The sequence below is a fragment of the Tenrec ecaudatus genome, chromosome 1, assembly GCF_050624435.1.
Source record: "Tenrec ecaudatus isolate mTenEca1 chromosome 1, mTenEca1.hap1, whole genome shotgun sequence".
NCBI classification, from domain to species: domain Eukaryota; kingdom Metazoa; phylum Chordata; class Mammalia; order Afrosoricida; family Tenrecidae; genus Tenrec; species Tenrec ecaudatus.
The window spans coordinates 163,142,082-163,154,846 of NC_134530.1; the positions used below are offsets into that span (position 1 = coordinate 163,142,082).

General features: G+C 46.7%; 1 protein-coding gene across 1 annotated transcript; it reads right to left on the reverse strand.

The window, feature by feature from the left end:
* Positions 1-11,526: 11,526 nt before the first annotated feature.
* Positions 11,527-11,929, reverse strand: S100A8 (S100 calcium binding protein A8). The gene is made up of 2 exons (XM_075540375.1): positions 11,777-11,929; positions 11,527-11,655 (listed from the first exon to the last, which is right to left on the reverse strand). The coding sequence occupies exons 1-2, from the start codon at positions 11,915-11,917 to the stop codon at positions 11,527-11,529; spliced, it is 270 nt and encodes an 89-aa protein (XP_075396490.1). The 5' UTR covers positions 11,918-11,929.
* Positions 11,930-12,765: the final 836 nt, after the last annotated feature.

Consider the following 12,765-nt stretch of genomic DNA (forward strand, 5'->3'; position numbering starts at 1 on the left):
CCTTGAAATGACGGAACATAGACCCATCATTTTTGGTACAGTGACTCGGTGTCTTCCTTCTGGTTCTCTTGTGCTGCCTCTTGCATGTTCCATCATTTCCCAATAGGATGCTTCAACAAGGCAACTCGGGGTTGAATTGTTTTCTTCACTTCTTCCAGCTCAAATCATGCTCAACGTGCTCTTCCGGTTTGGTTTTCAAGCTCTGCGCCTTAATTTTATCATTAGTATTCATACAAGAAATGCTACATTTGGGTAATTTAAAACTATATTTACCATATTTTATTCTGTGATTGAAAAACCTTAGTAAGAATTCTGTAGGGTCTGGCAAGGGATGATGCCAAGGTGGTGGGGGAAGGAGGGTAATGGCAAGAGTTACCACATGGACCACACAAACTCTAGTGACTCCACGGACGGAATTCCTGCCATTGCCGAGCTTCCTATCTGGGAAGGAGGTAGAGATGGTAACAAAGACTTGGGGAAACTGGGGGTGCAAGTAGGATGCCAGTGATACAGTGTGATTGCTTTAGGAAAAAAATCACTTAACACTCCTCAGTTTTTATTTTTTAAAAGTCAACTTAAAGAAGGTCTTGTAGGTTGATGGAAAGAAGGAAGCTAGGAGACCACCCCCTCCATCACTCTGAGTGACAAAGCTAATCACTGGTGGAGAGGGTTGACACTCAGTAAGGGTCCCACATTATTCAGGGTACCTGCTCACCCTCCCACCTTTCCCATCACATTCTTCTAAAACTTGGCAGTTAGAGTTCAAGTTGTCTGTTAACACAAACCAAAGTACCAGTATAGGTAGGGGTCACCAAGGCCTCTGAGGGAAAAAAACAAACAAGCAAAAAAACATTTAAGTCGCACCTCGTGATGTCCACTTAGTATGAGACTCTCCACTCTGCATGTTGTATTAGCACAATTACCATGGCAACATAAAGTGAGAGTTATAGCACCTCCGGTCTAACATGAGGGACCACAGAGGTCTAGACTTGGACTGAGGCATCCCTGTAGAAGCTTTCTTTGATGACTCAGTTCCTCTATACAACCACATGCCCAGTGCTCCACAGCCTCACTTTACAGCAAGAAGGATAAGTGAGTGAGACACTTAGACCCTCCTTTAGCTTTACCTGTGGGGGAGATGGCCATTATCTGCTGACCTGAACCCACATCGTAAATTTTCCATTAGCACACCAGAAGCTGAGCCTTATCTTCAAAAGGCCTAAGAAACCAGTAGAAGCCAGAAAGTGGAGCTCTGCATTCCAGGGGCAATTCAGTCCCATCAAGAACAGCCTCTCTTTCTATCACCAGACGCAGGTACAGGGTGGGGAGGATATGAAAACCCAGGCCAGGAGAGATATGGCAGAGCCCACCCCAGACACTGCTCCCAGGGTCATCTGTAAGGAAGTCACTGTAGGTCACCACTGCCCCATCCTGAATCCTCCAGCAGAAAACAAGGAGAAGAGAAGAGAAAGCGAGTGTTCATTTAGGACACTCCCAACCTCTCAAAACAACAAAACAAACTCAACCCCAAATTAGAGAAGTCCAAAGGCCCCGTAGATGAGAAAGGTGTGGGGAAAGACTTGATCTGGGGAGTCAGCTCCATAATTCAGATAATCACACCACCATAAGCAATAAGTCCACAGCAGCTGTGGATGTTTGTAGCCATTGTCTAGACCCAGGTCAGCCTGGCTGATGCCACCAAACACAATGGAACGCTGCCAGAGGCCATGGCCCAGGTCAGAAGTATCCCATACTGGGCTTGTGAAGCAATATGGAAAGTTACCACCAGAAGGAGATGGCAGGAAATTCACTTCTTATCCAGGCTCCTTGAAGATGCTAGCGAAGGAGCTGCTTTCAAATGAACTGGTTTCCTGTCAAGCTCACCAATCTTTGCTCTGAGAGGAAGCATTTTGGAAAGATTTCTCTGTCCTTTCGAATAAGAAGAGACTTTTGGGGCCAAATAAGTTCGTTTACTTGAGATCCCCTAATAGTAGACAGAAACAGGATTCTTGGCCAGATAAGGGGACTTGCAGCACGTTGTACAGAGTAGTCGGGGCAGGAAGTTACCTTGATGCCGCTCATATTTTATTCTGTTGGGCAACTGGAATCCCAGCCCTGTGACCCCTCGTGTGCAGTCAGAAGTGATGTTACCCAACACCGGGCAAAGAAATATCCTGGAGAGATGAGGTAAGTGAGACCTACTGTGCCACCCAGCAACATCACTATGAAAAGATGTCTGAAATGAAATTGCTATGCAAAACAGAAATTGCACAGGTAAGAGCTATTTCAGGAACAGCTCATAGCTGTTGATAGAAAAACTACTAGCGACGACTTCCCTGCGTGCTGGGTAATAATGCCTGAATATTGTGATAGGAACTAAAAAGAGCAGACCCTGTTGCCCAACACAAAGCCAGTGCAGGAGCCTGACATTCAAGGCCACCCAGCAACTTGATAGCGAAGCACCATCTGCAGAATTGCTCTGATTGGACTTCAACAGCAGCTCTTGAAGCAAACTGAAGCAACCACAAACCGCCTACTGATTTCTGCCCTCCAGAGCATGAGGGCAGAATTGAACCCCTCTTCCCCACTGGCATGAGAATGGCCCAGGCTCTCAAAAGCAATACCAGGCATCCTCCAACAGGCACTAGAGAAATAAAAGGCATGTGATGGTAACTGAGGAATCAAATCACATCTATTGTGCTTTGGGGTTTCTTAAAGACTCATACATATCATAGATCATTTGGTTCCCCTTGTGTCAGAGCCCGCTGCTTTTTGAGACCGTAGCGGTAATTCTGTTGAAAGGTTGATTTACAGGAGTAAATGCAGCAGTCTTTATCAAATGTTAGTTCTGTGGGCTGAGAGCTACATGTTTTCAAACAGTTGGACAATGCAGAGTAATAGTGGGTGGCAGAATACACTAGAGGGAAAGGGAGAAAATGTAGTCCCTTTCGCCACTCCTATTCAACACTGTATTGCAAGTCTTAGCCAAAGCTGTTAGACAAGAAAAAGAAGCCAAAGGAATCCAGATTGGTGAAGAAGTGAAACGCTCACTCTTTGCAGATGACATTTTTTCCAAATCCTAAAGACTTCACAAAAAAACTGTTGGAAGCAATGGAAAGAGTTGGCAATGTGGCAGAATACAAGACTAACAACAAAAATCAATCGTGTTCCTGTTTAGTACGAAGAAAGCTCTGAAGAAGAAAATAAGAAAATACCATTTACATTAGCCATCCAAAGGAGGACATATCTAGAAATAAGCCTGACTAGAACAGCAAAAGACGGGTACAAAGAAAATTACAGAACACTACAAGAAACCGACACAATGGGAAAATAATGCATATCGACAAGGGAACAACTAGAGGATTAAAATCAACAACGTGGAGGAGGCAGAGATCATGTGGGTGGGGGTGGGGGTTGGAGAAACATCAATCCAGCTGTGAGGAATTACTAAGAGGCAGAGGAAAGGCGAGCATGATGGTCGGACAGGAGGAAGGTAAAAGGAAACAGGAAATATCTGGGAAGCAAAGTTATGGATAGAGGTATAAACATAGATATGTACATATGTAAATATATTAATTAATAAAAATAGAGATATTGACCCATGTACATATATTTATATGGCAATACAGTGAGGAAGTGGATAGACTTAGGGGCTCTGCTCAAGCCTTCCCTCAACACAAGAACACTTCGTTCTAACAAGCTGGCATTCTCTGATGCTCACCCTCCAGACATGATCACTGAAGACAAAAGGAGTGCTTCAGAAAATGTGGTGAAGAGAGCTGATGGTGCCCAGCTATCAAGAGATAGAGAGCAGCGGTTCTCAACCTGTGGGTTGTGACTCTTTTGGGGATTAAACAACCCTTTCACAGGAGTTGCCTGATTCATAACAGTAGCAAAATTACAGTTATGAAGTAGCAACAAAAATAATTTTATGGTTGGGAGGTCATCACAATATGAGGAACTGTATTAAAGAGTCACAGCATTAGGAAGATTGAGAACCACTGATATAGAGCATGGGGTCTTAAAGGCTTGAAGTTAAACAAGCGGCCATCTAAAATAGAAACAAGCCTACATGGAAAAAGCACACCAGCCTGTGCGATCATGAGGTGTCAACAGGTCAGGTAACAGGCACCAGAAGACACCAAACAACAACAAAAAACATATTGTTGAGAATGACGGGGGAGTTTTAGCAGAGAGCCAAAACCCATCTGTTGAAAATCGGACATGCCGTCACAGAAGGGTCACAAGGAAGGGATGAAACATACACTATTCCTCTGGTTCTTTGAGGCTTCCTCACCACCCACTATCATGACCCCAGTCCTGCCTTTCAGTTCTGGCTAGACCAGAGCTGGTACACTGGTACAGATAAGAGCTCATGCCACACGGAATCCAGGTCAGATAAACCCCTCAGGAACAGAAATGGGAGTAGTGAGACCAGGAGGGGAGGGGAGGAAGGGAGTACTGATCTCAGTGATCAAGACATAACCATCACCACCACCACCCCAGGAGGACGGACATCAGAAATGTGGACGAAGGGAGACAGCAGTAGGTGTAAGATATGAAAATAATAATTTCTGATTGATCAAGAGGTCACTGGGCGGGGGGGGGGAGTTGATACCAAGCGCTCAAACAGAAAGTGAATGTTTAGAAAATGATGATGGCAGCATATGTACAAATATGCTTGATACTATTGATGTATGGATGGTTATAAGAACTTTAAGAGCCCCCCAATTAGATGATCTTTAGGAGAAGAAGACTCCATGTTCATGAATGTCATATTAGGTGTAGTCCAGTCAGTTCCAACTTCGATTGTACCACAGAGTGAAACGCTGCCCGCACCTGCACCAGCCTCACAACTGTTCCTATTTGAAGCCCGTTGTTGCAGCCACCGTGTCAATCCATCATGTCAAAGGCCTTCCTCTTTTTCTCTGACCTGCTACTTTATCAAGAATGATGTCTTTTTCCAGGGACTGGTTTCTCCTGATCACATGTCCCAAGTGAGTGAGATTAAGTCTCGCCCATCTTGGCTTCTAAAGAGAATTCTAGTTGTACTTCTTTGAAAATAGTGGGTTTTCTTTTGTCAATCTATAGTAGTTTCAATAGTCTTTGCTAATGCCATAATTCAAATGCATAGATTCTTCTTCAGTCCTCCTTATCCAATAAAAAAGAAAACAATCAAAAACAATGTTTTTAAGTCTACTGGAAAGTCAATTCACTCTGGGACCCAGAATAGTTAGCAGAAAAGGGGGGTGGCATCACCCATTGTCTTAATATCCTTTCTTTGGACTGTATGTAGATTTGTAAATATCTCAAACTCTTCCTAGAGGAAATGACCCAGTGTCTCACGTCTTCAGAGTCTTAGTGTATGGTAACATCTCTGCTACTCCAAACTTGGCTACGGAAAAGGCTCACCAATCTACAGAAAAACTTACTGGTACCAGGATATTAATGTGGTTTCCAGAAGTAACATTAGCGTCTCAGGGAAAGAGCTAAGTCCAACCTGACTGGGGCACATTGCAAATGCCTGCATCGGCTTTCAGAAGGAAGCAATGAAATGCATGTACAGAAGTCCCATCAGTGACCTTCATCTGCTTCCCATGTCCAACGCCTCCAGGGCTCCCATTACCTCTGATTGCTTTTTCTTCTCTTTTAACACTAGCTGGTATCTCCAATACAATACTCAGTAGGATGAATGAGGCTGGCACCCTCTTCTTCTTCCTCTTTTGAAACAGGAAACACCTGAGGTTTCTTCATTCAATATAATATGTATTATTAGGGCTTGAGAGCTAGCATCTTATCAAGAGGTTTCTAAAACCAAAGCGGGAAAGAAATCCAGAGCATTTCATTTAGGTCAGACCCTTTGCTGGGGAAAGCACTGTAGAAAGACACCACTGCATCACAGGCTGCTGATCAAGTTTCACTGGGTCCACTCCATGATACACCCAGATTGCTAAAGAGCCACTGTAGAGACATGGGCTGCAGGATACCGCCCCCTGCCGCCCCTCCCTCTTCCCCCGCGTCTTCTTCAACTAACTAGCTCCACTCAGGAGGAAGAAAAGGAAGCTCCTACCCACCGAGAGATTGGGGCCATTTGAAAGAGAGAGTTTCTTAAAAGGCTATGCCCTGATTCAGCAGCCACTTCAGACCATGATTTGGCAACTCAGGGAATTGTTCCCATGAGAGCACCCAAATTCCCCAAACCTGAAAGGAAAGCTGTTTTACTGAAGGCGTGTTTTACTGAAACAAACCCTAAGAGCTATGTGCAATGGGCATGCCAGTCCTCTTACTGTCTAGGTGGAAGCTTGTCTTTGTCTAGAGGATTGCTCACACCAGGAAGCCATCGTCCGGTAACTCAGCTCCACAGACTGATGTGTTGGTGAAGTCCTAGTCAGAGGGGAGGGACCCCAGAGAGGAGTTCCTTCTGCCACCTCTTCTTCCCACTCCCCGTCCTTGGCCAAAAGAGGTCCTGCAGGGAAAGGGCCTGCAGGAGAAAGCTGCCCTCCACACGGGGCTGAAAAGCGAGCCCAGCAGAAAGCCCGTTTACTTTGGTCTCATGGCTGTCCCCTGGGTTCTGAACGGAGAGGGGGCTCCTGCTTCTGTTGCTTGCTGCATCTGTGCTCCTTGTCCGGCTTTGGAACCTCTCTGCGTCTCCTCATAGGACTTGAAATAGAGAAAAAAAAAATAAATAAAGACAAACCACCACAGCGTCTAGTGCTAAAAACAAAAGTAATCAAACCAATACAAAACCAAATATTGGCTCTGGCTTCCCACAAGGCGCTGGTCACCGGGCCCACCCAGCCCCACCCAGGGAAGGTTTCAAGCCCACTACAGCTCACTTTGGGGTGTCACTAAACTCATACCTATTTCTCCCAAACACCCTCCCCGATGCCTCTTTCTTCCCATGCTTACCATCCAGAGCAATTTGGGACTGCAATTGAAACTGAGAACCCAGACAAGGCTTCAGGCATGTCTGCCCTGAGGCTGTGGCCAAGGAACAGACCATCTCCCACCCCCAGAGCAGCTGGAGACAGCCCCCCACTGGCAGAAGGGAGAAGAGGGAGAGGGGAAGCAACGCCTCCATAGCTGCTGCAGCCATACTGGCCGCCGCCTCCTCAATGTACGAAACAGATCACGTGTTTCACTCCAGTTACACGTGCAAAATGGCGAAGAAGAAGCTAGTCAGGAAGTGAGGTACTGGTCGGTGTCTCACACCCATGCCAATATTTCTGTTTTCACTCAATGAGAGGAGAATCCAGGGATATTTGGATGATGTCATGATTTTATGCATCCATCCATCTATTTCTATATCTATTTTAAGAATACTTAACAAAATATGCAGGCAGTCAGGAAAGGCATGCCTAAGTAAGACAGATAAGTAAGGTATAGCACTCTTTTAACTTTTAATAGTGTGATAACAAAAATCTTAACCATTTAGGTTGAGCTTTTCTACGTAGGCTATCATGAGTCGGAATGAACCAGAGGCCTGTAAAATCCCATTGCCCTGTCAAGCAGCTGTAAACTGCCTGTCTCTTTTTGTGTTCTGAATTGTCCATCAAATATGCTGCGCTGGCTCAAGTCCCCAAGGTGTCAGGTGGTTAATAACTCGCAAGGACTTGAGCATGAGATCAAAAATACAAGCAATCTTCATTGTGCTTTTTCCAGGTTTAAAATGCCTTTTATTAAATGCCTCTTTAGCCCATGGGGATTTAGGCTGAATTTCCCTGGTCAGGAGCCAAGAAGATGGGCGGGCATCTGTGACCCAGCCCAAACTGTCTGGCTTGCGAGCAGAGGGCTGGATAAGGAAATCGTTTCCCTTGGCATGAGCTCTTTTGCTCAGCTGCTAGAGATCAAGTTCCTGGCTTTTGCTGCATCACGGAAGTCCAGAGCCCTTCTATGACTGGGTGGAGAACCCAAGGTTTTAGTAAAGTCACCTTTACGGGCCCCAGAAATCTCAGCGGCCGGATCTGCCTCAATCGATGAACCAAGGGGCTACTTTGTGGGTTCATATGTTGCATGAGGTTTTCCTGCCAACTACCATTTCTCAACTCCCACCTGCCTTGTTCTTCTTTTGCAGCTGAGGAAACACGAAACCATATCCCCTTGCTCAGGACTACAGACATGTCAGTCTCCCTCAGCCACCCCCCTCCCACCTCACCCCCAGCAGTTCCTGTAACTGACACAATATCTTGTTTGCAAATTACAATCTCCAAAACTGTCTCCTCCAAGAAGCCCCCAAGGATTGCCTCCCTCACCACATCTCTTGCATCAGATTGCCAGTGCCAAGGGGGTCATTGCCCCTAACCAATTTTGAACTCAGGAACCCACTGGAGATAGGTGGATGCTGACTCACCTCTTCACACGCAGTGTCCTTCGTCTGTGGTAAAGGATGCGCAACTGTAGCCATCACAGGTCCCTAGGGGACACGTCAAGCCCACCTTCCTCCTGGTCCCTGTAGGTGGCGACAGGGAAAGTAGATTCCTTAGAAATTCAATTAAAGGCAAGCAGCATTAATAATGGTAAATCTACACACACACACACACACACACATATACACACACACACACCCCAAATCCAATCATGCATTTTCAAGTGGAATATAAGGTACAGGAATAAATGTTCCTATCCAGTCATCCAGACACACATACTTCACCAACCACCACCACCACACAGAGTCCAACCATCCACATAAAACAGTATTCCCAAAGACCAACATTCTTAACCTGCTTGAGGGTGGGGAGGAAGCAGAGTTTGAATCTTTTTCAAAATCTAATTCAAGCCATGGAAGAGTGTGATTATACACATCACTCAGTTGCAGAGATACCTAGGCAAACCAAGTTAGGAACCTTGGCTAAGTGATTCAGGTCGACAGTCCCCATCCTTACCCACCACTTACACTCTTCTCTCATATGCTGAGTGGGAAAAGCAAAAACTTTCTCAATTCAAAGCCTGGGTATCCAGCTTGTTTGCGGTTCTGGTGAGAGGGGCCTGTTCGTCTTCTGGCCTCTGCACGTTGATGGACCCTTGGGGAAATCGATAGAGAGGATGACAGGGGAGTTGTGTTTGATCGTTCACTAATCCACAGAGCACAGGGTAGGCTCCCTGTTTTCTCCACAGAAGTCCTGGTGGTTTCAAACCACAGACTTTGCGGATTGCAACCCAAGCATAACCAGTACGCCACCAAGGCTCGAAACTGAACCGAACAGAGAGACAACGAAACAATTTATTAGAGGCCAGTCTTAGAAGCCACTCTCACAGTAAGTGAAACTGCATAAGGAGGCCAGAAGATAAACAGGCCCCTCTCACCAGAACCGCAAACTAAACTGGACAGCAAAAACTTCATGAGCGCTTCCCAGATGGCAATTTCTGCAAGGTTTTTAAACTTGCTTTTTCTCTTACAGATGGTACATACAGGTGAGCCACAATTCCAGAGCTTTCTATTCTGCAAATAGGTATCGTCTCAGGAACTCACAGGGGTGCAGTGCTAGCCTGCCCTTTGGGGTCACTTGGAGTCAGCATCGACTCAATGGCAGGGAGTGCGGCTTTCTTGGTCCATTTTGGGGTGATTACCGGTAGGACTCCATTGTTCCAGGGCCAGGACTCCACATTCAGAGGCAATATCCCGGAGACCGTGCTCTGTGGATTAGTGAATGATCAAAATTAACTTCCCAATTCACACTGTGCCCTTGTTGCCAGGCCTGAGCCCAAGGGTCAATTCAGCCCTTTGTGAGGGCTGTGCCCATATTCAGTCCACAACCTTTCACTGTCCCCTTCTCCCTGGGTTGGAAATTCCTTTCCTTTTGAAAACTGTTGATAAAGGAAAAGTGTTTCCCTCTGTGCTGGGATTTCTTCCAGTGTCCCGCTTTTCTCCTTGCCCCATCTCTCTACCTAGCACACCGGTTGTAGGCACCAAGGTTAATAAGGAAATGCTGTGGAGGGAATCTACCTTGACTTGCCTGTGTGTCAAATGCTGGCTGGCTGGTCCCTTCCTCGCTTTCCAGTTGTCAAGGGACTATCTCCCACACATTAAAAGCTCAAAAGGCAAGGAGTTAACTAGTGTATATTAATCCTTCTAAGCTCTGGCAGTTAGTGGAGCTAGCTGAAGTGAGCTGATGTATCAATATAGCCAACAGTTAGTTGAGGCTGAGCTAAACTACAATGGTTTATGACCTTCACAAAAGGGCATCATTTGAGCAACTGGTTCTCTGAGTTGAGTTCTACAACTCAACTACTTTATGTTTCAATTAAATTGGAAAGTTGGGAGCAGAGGCGAAGCAGAGTGCTTCCAAAACCAGGACAAAACCTGAATGTGGGTCCAGATGTACTCTTTTTTTAAAAATAATTTTATTGGGGGCTCTTCCAGCTCTTATAACAATCCATACATCAGTTGTATCAAGATATTTGTACATATGTTGCCAACATCATTTTCTAAACATTTGCTTTCTATTTGAGCCCTTGGTATCAGCTCCTTTTTCCTCCCTCTCCCCTCCCACCCTTGAGACCCCTTGATCAATTCGAAATTATTATTATTTTCATATCTTACACTGACCCCTGCCTCCCTTGACCCACGTTTCCGTGTTCATTCTCCAGGAAGGGGATTATGCATTGATCATTGTGATCTGTTCCCACTTCCTTCCCTCCTCCCCCCATCTACCCCTACCCTCCTGGTATAACTACTCCCAATTCTGTTCCTGAGGAGTTCATCTGACCTGGATTTCATGTGGCCTGAGCTCTTAACTGTACATGCTCCGTTCTAGCCAAAACTGAAAGGCAGGGCTGGGGAAGCCTCAAAGAACCAGAGGAATATTGTGTGTTTCATCGGTGCTATACTGGGCCCTGGTTGGCTCATCCCTTTCTTGTCACCCTTCTGTGAGGGGATGTCCTGTTGTCTACAGATGGGTTTGGGGTCTCTGCTCTGATCCCCCCATTCTCAGTATAGCACTAACAGTATGCTGAAACTGCTCCTCCGGAGAAAAATGAAGCTTTCTGCTCCCAGAAAGATTTCCAGCTTTAGAAACCCCACGTCAGTTGGGGGTTAGCAGGTCTTGAAGCCTTCACCAATAGCAGTCAGTAGTCACCCCACATGCAGGGGCTACTTCTCTCTCTCTCTCTCTCTCTCTCTCTCTCTCTCTCTCACACACACACACACACACACACACACACACACACACACATCTTCCTAGTTTCCCAAGAATCACTTCTAAGACCTTTTTTTTGGAAACTAAAATTTAGCTTAAAGAAAAGTACCACTTTTCCTTGGGACTGGAAGAGATTTAGAAAAGGTTGTGGAGAGGGTCGGAGGGGCACATGATAAGTGGGTTAAGGCTCCTGAGAGGTAGGAAATTGGGGGGGGGGGGTATAGGAGGGACATAGAGATTATTTCCTTCCTTTGAGTTTCTAACCCTCTCTCAGCCCCAGGAAGCTGACACCACAGGAGAAAAGCAAGAGACCGAGGAAGCTTAAGATCTTGATGACTTTATTATAATGCAGGTACAAGTCCTGAGCCCAGGCCCCAGGCCCCCAGCCCAGCTACTCCTTGTGGCTGTCTTCATGGGCTATCACACCCATCTTTACCAGCAGGATGAGAAATTCCTCGAAGTTTATTGCATTGTCACTGTTGATATCCAACTCTTTGAACCAGGCATCTGCGCTCTTTATCTGCCAAGATTGTGGGGAAGGGGTATAAGAGTGAGGTGTGCAGCCTGCACTAGGCAGTGAGGACCACAGGCTGGCATCATCATAGCCCGGCAGAGAAGCCCACCACACCCACTTGCCTCACCTTCAAGTAACGGGGACCCTCCGCCTCTAAGAGCTTCTTCAAGTCGCTTCTGTAGACAGCATGATAGTTCCCTTGCAGCAGGGAGTATTTGTGGTAGACATCAATGAGGTTGTTTATCGCCTTCTCCAGTTCGGTCAGCATGATGCCCAAAGTTTTGCCTCACCTGGAAGAAGGGAGCCCCATGCAGAATCTCAGGATGGGGGTGGCATACCTCTGCCCAAAGAAGCATGAAGAATGCCGGCGCGGGGGAGGGGGAGGGGGAAGACACACAGGGGGGTGATACCCCAAAGTAATGGTCTGGCCTGTCCCACACCATCTACATAAGTCACCCCCATGGTAACTCTGTAACCAGGTGGGAGGGGGTAGGATACAGGTGTGGAAAGGACAGGTCCACGCATATACCTTCTAGCTCTCCCTAGCGCCTACCTGCTTAAAAGAGGGCATGCTTCCCAAGCTGCCCTTACCTGCTGGAAAGGGACTCAAAGACTCCACCCCAGAGGCCTTCTGGCCATCCCCGTCTATCTCCAGAAGCTCCGGATCTTGGCCCCCCGCAGCTTTGTCCCCCTGCAGCTCCCTCACCCGCTTGCTCCCTCTGAGTCAGTTCCTCCATTCCCCCCACCCTCCCAGGGCAGAACCTCACAGTCCCACTTACCAGGTCTCTCCAAAGCAGACTTGATAACAGACATTCACAGTTGAGCGCCAGCTCTCTTTTATAGCAGGCAGGCTAACCCAGACGCCCAGGCCTGGGGCTGTTCAGAGACATGATCCTTGCAGGTTGCTACAGCCACTGGTTTCCCAACCAGGTGAATGTGGCAATAATTCTGACAAATGAGAGAAGAGGAAGAGAGGAAAGAGGAAGTCATTGCCCAGCAGTAGTACCCACCAGGAAGAGGCCTTGGGCTTACCGGCATCCACCAGCCCCGTGCAACCAGGACTCCCCACCCTGAGGCCTTTCTCTTGCTTTATGATGCTGTTGCTGTTGCCAGCTC